This window comes from Athene cunicularia (assembly GCF_003259725.1).
Source record: "Athene cunicularia isolate RWA chromosome 3 unlocalized genomic scaffold, athCun1 chr3_part1, whole genome shotgun sequence".
In the NCBI taxonomy this organism is placed as follows: Eukaryota; Metazoa; Chordata; class Aves; order Strigiformes; family Strigidae; genus Athene; species Athene cunicularia.
Genome location: NW_020799097.1, coordinates 82,636,289 through 82,648,056, shown reverse-complemented (window position 1 = coordinate 82,648,056; position 11,768 = coordinate 82,636,289). Strand labels below are relative to the sequence as shown.

At 36.4% G+C, this 11,768-nt stretch overlaps 1 protein-coding gene across 1 annotated transcript in view; it reads left to right on the top strand.

The window, feature by feature from the left end:
• The first annotated feature begins 1,262 nt into the window (after positions 1–1,262).
• ERO1B (endoplasmic reticulum oxidoreductase 1 beta) overlaps positions 1,263–11,768 on the top strand; it is a 27,220-nt gene continuing 16,714 nt past the window's right edge. The window contains exons 1-4 of the mRNA XM_026844587.1: positions 1,263–1,298; positions 2,334–2,453; positions 7,486–7,569; positions 7,956–7,997. Coding sequence (XP_026700388.1) covers positions 1,263–1,298; positions 2,334–2,453; positions 7,486–7,569; positions 7,956–7,997 — 282 coding nt within the window. The remainder of the gene's footprint in view (positions 1,299–2,333; positions 2,454–7,485; positions 7,570–7,955; positions 7,998–11,768) is intronic.

Below are 11,768 nucleotides of genomic sequence, written 5' to 3'. Positions count from 1 at the left end.
TAATAAAACCAATTCTAGATTTTGGGGAGGGTTTATTTCTGAAACTTTATAATGTTCTAAGTAAACTACAGTGTTTTCAAAGATGTTCTTAGAATGGGGATTTTGTCAGAGTCATCTGGCAAAGGTGTGACCTCCATTAGTTTGCCATCTTAGTTGAATAAAAAGACTTAAGCTTTTTATTTTTCCATGGGATTTGACACTGAGTGTAACTACTGTGTGTTTGTTTGGAACATCTTCCCCTGAAAAAGCATTTTCAGTTTTGCACAGACGGTAAAAATATTTTTGTAAGCAGTAAATAGCTTCATGAGGTGGTCATCAAAGTAGTTTTCTACTCTTTACCTTCTGAGTCCACAGAAAATTTCTTGGATCTTTCCTACTGCTTTCAGCTTAATAAATTATTGCTGTTCACACAAGGTTTATTCTGTTTATACAGTTTGATAATATTGGAGCAAAATGTTCAGTTAACTTTTTGCCTTTTTATATTATAATGAAATATACTGTTTGTTTTGTGGTATGGTGTTGCCTGTAAGGACCGCAAAATTGTGTGATCAATGAGAAAATGTGAAATTTGTAATGAAATCATTATATATTAAAATGCATAGGGGGTTCATTTCTGTAAATATTAGTAATAACTAGTTTTGTCTTCTGCAATTCAGTTGTCAGTCATGTGGGCTGTGAGCTTTCTTGGCTTTGTGAAAAACCTGTAATTGCACATAGGCTCTTTCATAGTTGTTTGCCCAGGTCTGAAGTTAGATAACATTAACAAGGCAGGCATAACAGCGTGGAAGACTTTGGGTAAAGTAACCTCTCTAAATGAGTTTTACTTCATTGCCATATCTGCTCTGCAGAATTATGACAGCCTATTTAGTGCCTCAGGAAAAGGGGATCTACGTAAGGTGAATTTTCTACTTAAATGCTTTATTGCCGTACCCTCACCTCTTTATTCCCACAGGGAGTTGGGGGAAGTACATTTTCCAGGCCTCCTTTATGCTTCATAAAAGAGCAGAAGCCTACAATTTAGTTTATAGTGACTTTTACATCAAGCTTGGTTATATAAGAATATCTGTTTTGTAAAGTACTGATTTATCATGCATAAAACAGATGATTTCATAATCGCATCTATGTGAAATCTGTAGAGAAAAAAAAGCTACAAAATATTTTTCGTCTCCTTTTGCACATAACCTTTTAAGACTTAGTTCTTCTAAGCCTGTGCAAGATACAAGATGTGTGGGCTTTCTGTTTTATATGCTTTTGAGGCCATTATGTATGTCAGTGAATTTCCTGTCTGGCTGGAGATAGTAGGTAGCTAACAGCAGTGTTTGGTTCCATTCCCTTAGATACGGTCTAAAGCTTTCAAACTTATGTTTGAAGGGCCTTTCAGAAATGTTTGCAGTTGTTTAAGAAGCTATGCCTGAGAGTAGTTAGTTTAGATTTAATAAAATTTATCATACAAAAGTTCATAGAATCAGGGCTTCTGTCTTTCACTAAGGTGCTGTCAGGGTCTCATCAGGAGTGTTGCTGTAGCTTAGCCTGCTGAGTGAGTTGGGCCTGTCTTCTCTGCTTGCACAGTCCTGCCTTCCTCTCCTGTGCTGGCAGCAGCGCCTCTGCACTTGTGTGCACTCTTCTTTGTAGAGGTAGTCTTAAGCTAGTGCGGTACCACGAACCAGCTACTGTCCTGGCACAAGAAGAGTGAGGGGACCTGGAAAGTTCAGACTTGGTTTCGCAATGCATTTACAGCCTTTCTATACAGGTGCCTGCACTTATTTTTCCTACTATTTCTTAGTAGAATTTACCTGTGAAGTTACTAACTTATTGGTGCAAAAAGTACCTATTCCCATGCCTCTAAAGAGACTAGCTGGAGTGTTCTTACACTTTGAAAAGAATTAGAAAAATAAGATGACAATGCATGACGGGTTTTTTTTTAAGCCATTCAACTGAAGAGTGTTTGGTAGGAGAATACTTGGTGTGCAACTCTGGTGTGCTAATATACCATGTGTTCATAGTTTGGAAAAATCTTGCTGCTCATTCTGCAGAAAATTTTATATGCTGAATCGTCAACAATTTCAGAGCTGAAAGTGTTAATCAGGCTAGTATTGATTCAGCATTGTGTTTGGACGTGGACTTAAGCTCAGAAAAAGTGTTAAGATTTGATATATTCTAATTCTTATTAAGGTATGTTCTAGAGTATTTTAATAATGAGAAATAAATTATTTGCTATGAAATGACATTTTACTAGTCTTCTTTTGACTGCCATCTTTTTCTCTTTAGAGGATTTTTCTCTAATTAATACTGCATTTCTTGATTAAAAATAAATTTTAATGTATTTTTATTAGCTCACAGGAGTCCTAGATGATTGTTTATGTGACATAGAAAGCATCGATGACTTCAATACTTTCAAGATCTTCCCCAAAATACAGAAACTGCAAGAACGTGATTACTTCAGATATTACAAGGTACAATTAAAATGGTACTTTCCTGAATAATTTAAATAAAATCCAGAAAATATAGGAAGGATTACAGATCAAACTAGTTTGTCTATTTTGTCTTTTAGGAGCACATGGCTCTTGAATTTGGTTGTAGCAGATTTTCAGTCCCTGACAGTTATGTTGGTAATAAGTCATGTTTGCCGTGTTAATCCTGGAGTTAGTGACAGTAAATTATGACTGCTTTCATTCAACTGATAAGTGGTAATTTTAAAGGTAATATCTTTGCATTGCAGCATCTAGAAAAGGATTATATATTAGCAACTTTCTGACGGCACAGTACTTGTAAGAAATGTGTGCAATTTGAAATGGAAATGCTGCAATTATTTCCTTTTCTTGTAAGTTGCTGTTTTAGTTCTAATTTTAGTTTTTGCTATTTAGAGAACTGTTATTCCTTTGAAAAATAGGTACAATTACTCAATTTTCAAGTAGTATGTAATATCTCAGTTTTAAAACTCTAAACATTTTTTTTTCACTGTATTAGAATCTGATGGGCAGAATAAGACTTTGAAGCCTGATAATTCTGTTTTCAGATATGCTTAACTTAAGAATGAGTTTGCATTTTGACTGAGCTGATTATAGAGTTGGCTGCCTCTGGAAGAAGCAGGCTATGCTCCTTTAGGGCAGACTGTCCTGCTTCTTTCCTACTTTTAGCTCTTGAGCTTGTCTGCGCTTGAGGCCAAAGCATCTCTAACCTGGTAGATTTTTAGTTTGGATGTTTGGGTTTGGTAGTTGGTTGTTTTGGGGTTTTTACCCCAGGATATAGCAAGTTATGTAGCTGATCTGGAATCAGAAAAGTATTAAACTCATGCAAGATGGGGTTATGAATGTGAGGAAGGAGGAAAAAAACCTAGAATCTTCCCTTTCTAGTCTGACCAAGCAGTAATGTGTAACTTCACCCTGAATCTCCTCCTGCTACATGATACAGTTCTAACTTCACTTTTCAGGAGAAACAAGGTATGTGCAACTTCATGATAATACATCACATAGTAGTAATTAGATTTTCCAGAGGCCACAGAAAGATACAAAAAGTATTTGAAGAGGAGGAGCAACAGGTATACAGGGTTTTATACAACAGTAATTTCATCCTGCAATTTTAGAGCTAATCTTAATTTCACTAGCAGTTCTGCAGATCATACTTTAATGATGTGTTGCAATCCTCCCTCATCTTTCATACTGATCTTCCTAATAGATGGGCAGTTACAAGGGCCAGTGTGCAGTCCACCCATCACCACACATTATTTAGTATTTCCAGGTGTGACAGGGAGGAATTTGTGTTGAACAAAGTGAATAAGTAAATTGGAATGTCTTTCCCTTTTCCCCTCCGAATAAACAACAGAGTTTTTTTGATATCCCTGCACAAAATCATAGAAGTGCTGTTAAGCACATAGATGGATGTGGAAATTGTGAGGGAAGACAGTGATCATCTAGGTCAACTACAGTGTAGCTAAATACTGAGTAAACATAGGGGGAGTATACTTGTCTGAGAGTGAAAACACTCCTATTCTGAAGTAATTTAATTTCTAATAGGAATTTGGATCATGAACTTCTGTAACTATGGTCACAGTATTCCCACTGTATTACTAGTTCAACAGCCATAAAAGAATTCACACATTAATGTATAATACTGAATGGACTAGCTAGTTTTTCTTTAAAGGCTGAAGAAAACTTTGATTTTAAAGTCTTGCTGAAATTGTGCTGGGTGGTTTCTAGATAGTTAGTGCAACACTTATCAATAAAAGAAAAAAGGAATAAGACATTTTGTCTCTGTATAGTTTTATACATAAAACCACACAAACTATAGAAGCCTCATGATAAGGAATCTAGCTTTTAATCTGTGGGAAGCATTGAATAATACTGTAAACAATAATAATGAAATCTAATACTTCAGACCCTGAAGAAAGTAGAAGGATGTTCTATGTAGTCAGTGCATGTTTGGTATTGATTAAAGTACAAGTGCTATACAGCCTCAGTTTGTCTCAGAAGTGGTGGGGGTGTGTGTGTGTGCACTGGTTTTTAGCACTCTTGAATCATTCTGGGACTAGTATATCTTGATTTGCAGGTGTTCTTTTTGAATTCATTTGCAGTTTAGACAACAGTGTTCTTTTATTTACAGTGTGCCTATCTGTAAGAACAGTGGCTGCCTAGTTATTTTTGTCTTCCTAAGTGTTAGTGGTTTTTATTGTTAGTTTACTTTGAAGAAGCTTGTAGTCTAACTATGTTAGCTGATTGGGGGTTTTGGTAGAAATTGTGGGAGGGACACGTTTTAGGTAATAGGTCTTACTGTGAAGGTAATGTAAAATGTAACACTTTTGTGCTTTATTTAAAAAAAGATGGTGAGTGAACAAGTATGAAAGATTCTAAAATTCCACATATTTTTTTTCTAGGGATGGTGTTTGTGGATTAACTAGAGGAATTGGAATGTGGATTCTGGATTGAATAGAAGAAATTGGGGGGGGTGGGGAGCAACCGAAAATCTCTGCTTTTAATGTATCTGTGCTAGCATGGCTTGCACTGTGACTAGAAGGTAGTTGTCATCACTCCTAAGAAGTCATACCATCTGCTTAATGTCTTGTTAGGGTTTTTTTTGACTGAGGAATCACTTTAACATTTTAACACTGAATTAATAATTCCCAGTCATGCTGAATAAGTACATCAAAATGGAAACCTGGAAAGCAGTCTTTCCTTCAGATGTTATAAAGCAGTTAACTTTGTATGCATGTTTTGAAAATACAAAAAGAACTTACTTGCTGAAAGGTTTGGTAAAGGAATTCAGTATATTAAAGGGCAGTTGAGCAAGTTTTCCTCTTTGGAGATCTTTTGTGCTAGTGACAGAACATTTGAAGAGTTTTTCTTCAGACAGGACATTTGAGTTCAGTTGCCAGTTCTTTGCCGGGAGACTGCTCTGACACTACTGTACTAGATGTTTATGCTTTGTTTCCTGTCTGTTTCTCCTTATGTAAAGTGAAAGTGTGGGATATAAACTACATGAACTAGAAAAATATTCCTACATATAAGGGTAAAACGTGTTTTTCTGAAGACTAAAATGTTTGGTCTCAATCTTCTAACCTGTTAGGTATAACAAAACCACTGTTCTTGACAGTGTGTGAACCATTAATTTACTGTACAGCTTGTAGGTATTCTTTTCCATAAAATAGCATAAAGATTAGTTTTCTGACTTAAGATTTATAGATTTCACTAATTTCTGTAAGCACATTTATAATTTTTAAATTTTTGTGTTGAAACTGCTCTAGGACCTGATGCCATCCTTGGGCTATCAGGCTTCATTTTACAGTGCATTTTATATAACTATTACTGTGTCTGACTACAGAATCAAATTCAGTATCTGCAGCAGTTTCAAGTAAGAAGTGATACATAAAATCATTCAAGATGTAGTTTGTGGGTTATAAGTAGTGACTTCAGTTGAATGTCTTGATGAATAGTATTTATCAATAGAGGAAAATTAGTACAAGCAGTGCTAAAGGAACACAAAGTAAAAGAATAGAGGTAATTTTTGTTTTCCATGTCTGTTTGTTTATTTGAAAGTTTTAAAACTGATTTTATCTGAAAAATAGTTGCTGCTGAGAATGAATGTTTTATATTTTGTTTGTAATGTTAGATTTCAAAGATTATCCTGCACTTCTGCAGTGTTTCTGGTTGTTCATGCAGGAGAACCTTTAGTCTGTAGTCTTCAGTTTAGGAGTGATGAGTAAGGTCAAAGTGTTTTTTATCACTAATGTTTGTTAGTATGTATAAGGCTGATGTAAAGGAAAACTGGGTTTTGTTTTTTCTTTACTGACTTTTACATTGACAAACCAGGTGAAGTGTAGTGAAGTGTTTGAATCTCTTGCCATATGTAGGGTATACTAATATACGTGATACTCCTTGCCTTTATTGTGCCATTTGATGACAAATAGGAGCACTAGTCATCAGAGGATTTGCTGGTAATGTTTCTGTATGTTCTCTTCATTATTCATATTTGTACTTTATCAGCTCTCTAATTTGAGACCATTATGATACTCATTCTTCCTTGACTAGCTGTGATATGTAGTAATATATTGCCTGGTTTTATTGCTTGAAATCTGAAATCATCCAAGCACTTACTTGAATTAGTAAACTTGTGCACTAGTCTGTACTCCATCAAATCTGCTCTGGGGCTCCCAGCATAGGAAGGACATGGATCAACTTGACCAGGTCCAGAGGAGGCCATGAAGATGATCAGGGGCTGGAGCACCTCCCTTATGAGGACAGGCTGAGAGAGTTGGGGTTGTTCAGCCTCTGGAGAAGGCACTGGAGACACCTTATAGCGACCTTCCAGTACCTAAAGGGGGCCCACAGGGAAGGTGGAGGGACTCTTTATCAGGGAGTGTAGTGATAGGATGAGGGGTAATGACTTTAAACTAAAAAGAGGGGAGATTTAGATTACATGTAAGGAAGAAATTCTTTACTGTGGGGTGGTCAGGCATGGGAACAGGTTGCCCAGAGAAGCTGTGGCTGCCCCCTCCTGGAAAGTGTTCAAGGCCAGGTTGGACGGGGCTTTGAGCAACCTGGTCTAATGGAAGATACCCCTGCCCATGGCAGGGAGGTTGGAACTAGATCTTTAAGGTCCCTTCCAACCCAAACCATTCTATAAAACTATAACCATTTTAGAGCTGCATTATGTCTGATGTGCCTTCTTTTTAGTAGTTTATTTACTGCTTTGAAGTTATATTAGTGGTGAGAGATTTAAGTTGTGCTTTAATATAAGATGTGTTTGTGTCCACTGGAGACCATTATCACTAACAATTCCACTGCAGCAAGCTTCAGCTTATATATTCAGAGGGAGAGTAGTTCAACCAACCAAACCTTTGCACACCCCCCACAACCTTAAAATTACTAAATTTAACCCTTTTTCCTTGTATCTTCTCTTTAATTTGAAAGGATTTCCTGATACTGAGAACTCTTTCTTTTAAAGTTGCCTTATGTAAGTATTGATTGTAAACTTTTGGTTTTGTATGTTTAGGTCAACCTAAAGAGACCATGCCCATTTTGGGCTGATGACGGCCATTGTTCTATCAAAGATTGTCATGTAGAGCCTTGTCCTGAGGTATGGATCAAATAATATAAAATAGAAAAAGGTTATTTGGTTAAAAAGTTTATTAATTTGCAGTGACTAAAACTAACAATATTTACTAATGAGAACTTAATTTGTCTCCCTTTTACCTATATTTATTTTACATTTCAAAAATAAAAATATAACCAAAGTATTTTAAGGTCTTAGTCATTTTACCAATAAAACGAATAACTTTAAGTCTCTTCTAAACTCTAGCACTGTTTTGGATATGACACGTTGAGAAGGTAAAGGAGAAAGTTAATTATTTAAAAACAAATTTGCTTTGACTTCTGTAGGAGTGATACTTAATTTGTAGATTTTAATCAAGCGTAATTATTTCTATGAACAGTATAAAACTGTGATATATTTTTTGCTTTTAGAGCAAAATACCTGTTGGAATTAAGGCTGGGAGCTCTAATAAAGTAAGTAGTAATTTATTTTCTAACTTCTCTCTGAAGTAGCTGTGTGACTTTATTACAAACCTTCAGTCTTGGCTTAGTGATGAAATTGTTACCATAATTGATCAGCTCTTGTATGTGGTGTTATGTTTCTACTTTTATAGTGAACAGTGTTTCCAATATAGCTGGTACTGCCATGCCATTTTGAGCCTGTCATAGCTTGAGAGCTGGTGCAGACTGAATCAATGAATGACCAGGGACAGCAGTATGTGGCCACAGAATGCCAGATACAAAATGCTTTGTTCATTTCTGAGTACAGGCCACCTTCTATAATGTCACGGGCTTATGCACAGCTGCAGTAGCAGTGCAGTCTTTTGTAAGAATCATATATAACCACAGCCTCTTAATATTAAAAACCTGAATGATTACATGTAGTTTTGCCATGTTTAATCTTGAGCAGGTCATCAGTCTAAAGATGATTTGATCATTAGTCTAAAGACAATTTAGACTAAAGTGGTCAGCACAAGATACAGTAGTCAGTCTGTGCTGTTGGCTTTTGCTTGCTCCTCTCCAAGCCATCCTTCCTAGATCACCAAGTGATTTTAGCAAAGCCAAAAGTGTAAAGAGAGTATATATGCCTAAAAAAAGAGGTCAGAGCAGAAAGACAAACAAACCATCCCTGACCACCAAATCCCAAATACAGTGCCCAAGAGTGGGGATTTTAGCAGTTAATGAGATAAAGGTGCCCTAGTGAGAGATCTTCCTGTTGAGTGCCTTGACTGTGTTGTAGACTCACACTGACTCTTACTTAACTACTGTGTCTCCATCCTTCCCAGTACTTTCCGCCTCATTGGGCAGCTGTAATTGCTGCTTGCCTTACCTCACTGTAGTTCACCATACCATAAATGACTTTACACCAAGAGAGATTAGCAACGATAGCTGAGAGGAACGTTTCATCATGAGTTGATGACTTCTGTATCCTGCTGTCATAAACACTGCAGGCAAGTCTGTCCAAACTTCAGCTCAAGAAGTCTTGTCTCCTGTTCATATGTATATCGTTAAGCTCACTCTGAAGTAAAGTGTGCCTCTTCATTTAAAGGTTTCTGGTGATCAGAGAAGAAACATCTTTCTCACTGACATGACTTTAAATGTCAGTCATTCACCATTTCAGCACAAGCAGCAGTAGTCATTCTCAGAAAACTTTGGCACTATCTCTGGGCGGAAGATCTTGGGTTTCAGCTGGATAATCTGTTGCCTCTCCTCTGTTTCAGTGACTCTGTTCTCTTCCAAGCTTCATTGTAGAGAAACTTACTCCTGGAGTACCGTAATGCCTCCTAAAGAGGTATTTTAAGACTTCAAAGACTGTTTTAGAAAGGATTCTTTTAGTAGGCATTTGAGCTTCCTGATTGATTAATCTTGAGAGCCATAAGAAATATGTTAATAGCCAAAGAGTATGCTGTTCTTAAGATATTTCACATGAGCATACTGAATTGGATTTTGGATGTGAATGATCAGCCACCTTTTGCTTCACCACAGTAAGGAAACTGGTATATTTCCTGGTGTATTTGCTACAGTTGTTTCCTTTGAATTGCCTTGTAGATTGTTGCAACCAACTACAGTACTGAAAGTTGGGCAATTCTGTACCTTTAATCTGTAGTAGAACAAAGACACGAATATCTGCTGCTTCTTTGTCAGAAAATGAAGTATTTCTGCAGGAAAATTGTCATCAGGACTGACATAAGTCTTACCTACACCATTTTCTTACTACTTATGATTCAATTAAAGACCTTTCTTACAGCCATGTAAAAATTGACAATCTCATTAAATATCCTTTTTAAGGAAACATCAAACTTATTTTAGTATGAATGTTCTATTTCAAGGACTCTACAAGTACTGTGCTATTAGCCTGTGCTTGGTCCATTTGAGAAAGCCCTGCATCTTGTTGATTATCCTTAAAATGTTGATTTAAAGAAAAAAAATAAAAATATGTTTTCCTCTGTGGACATACTGTCCAGTTGCTGTCTTTCATCCTGATAGTGTCTGCCTTGGAAAGGTGAAAACAATCAAAGGCATCATTTTAATCATAAGAGCTATAATCTCTTGAGTAGATATACTCAGGGTAGAATCCTGTGGAAAAATTTTCTGTGGTCTAAGTGCTTGGCTTCTGTGCAGTTTCCTATTGCCCTTTTCTCCTAATGTAGATGAGTTTGTAAACTTCTAGCTTGATTTAGGCTTTCATGGGGCATTTTTTTGTTTGTTTACTGAACCATGGAGAGAAGAGTTCTTTTGAAAGCTCATCTAGCCACAAAGACCAGGGTTACACTTGCGCAACTTCCCCACAGAAGTGCAGTTAGTAATAGAGGATCTCTTTTTAATTCTTGGCACCAACATAAGCTTTTTGTAAGTGTTGGAGAGGCAAAAAGTAGTTTCCCTTTCTGTAGTCTTGTTTCGTTTGAGCTGTAATCACATTTTGGGGAGATAGATATTAAAGAACTGCTGTATGAGTCTTTGAAGCAATGATGAACAGGATGCAGTAACTTAAGGTTACAATATTTAATTTATTATTTTACTTCCTGCCCACTTATTTTCTGTTTTCTCCTGGAAGCTGCTCCTAGGAGATCCTGTTTTGGGAGGAAGAGATACTTCATCGTGACCTGTGTCACAGAGTACTGATCCATAGCTGTTGCTGTTAAACACTGGACAGTAGTGAAGCCTGGAAACCTGTTTTGAGACTCAAATGTTCATTCTGTTTGAAACCTTGAATTTAGGTTTATATTCTTGGCAGTAATTTTTTTTTACTTCAGGGTAGGGATTGGTTTGCAACTCTAGACATGCAGAATGTTTACTTCAGCGTCTCAGTATGTTACTTCATCAGCAGTATCTGTTTCATTCTAGGTTAGATCCATTCCTTCCTTGTTCAGATTTTTCATTTAACATCCATATGATGCTGAAGAATGAGCCCCCACAGCTGGCAAATCCAAGAAAATTGAGTGAGAAGTTCCTTCTAGAGTAAATAATTGTTACGGGCAAGGCCCCTAACAAGGTTTAAATTATTTGGATTTTTTAATCTCCTTCATTTCTCTGGTCTTCAATAGGTTCTGCTGTTTTTTTTTTTTCTTGTATTGATTCGGGCAAATGCATTTTTAAAGCAAGTCATCTTGCTTACTCATCTGAACAGTTTGAATTAAATCCTTTTTTGAGAAGTATTGTGATACATATTGTGGTGGTACTTTGCCTCTGGCATCTTGACCACAAGTCTGTCCTCAGAAATAAACTATTTTCTTCCTTTTAAAATCTATCAAATTATTATTGTTGTTTGCTATTTCTGAGGGCTGACCAAAGCCTTTAGCTTATGTTTTTATTTTGAGCTGGTTTTGGGTAGTAATCCTTCATGTCATTATGTGCCCTGAAGTGAAAGGAAGCCAGCAGTGTAGCTTTATATAAACTATTGGTTACTCAACATTAAATCACTTTCTTTGTTTCTTAAGGACTGTGATAATGTGGAAATCTGTGTAAACTTAAGGCTCAGTCTGCAAGCACACACACAGAAAAAAAAACCCAACCCCAACACCCCCAAAAAGAGGAAATTTGGTCTTGTTTATCTTTTGAGAGGACAGATACTATCTATTATGTTCCAAAACTGTTAGAGGGCTTTTTTGAGCTTCAAGCTGGCAAACAATAAAGTCCCTGCTGACATGACTGTATTATTGTAGAATAGTGGAATTTAATCTTTTATTCTTCAAATGTTTTCCGCAGAAGTATTCTAATAGTAAGTCTATTTTAGTAGTTTACTTT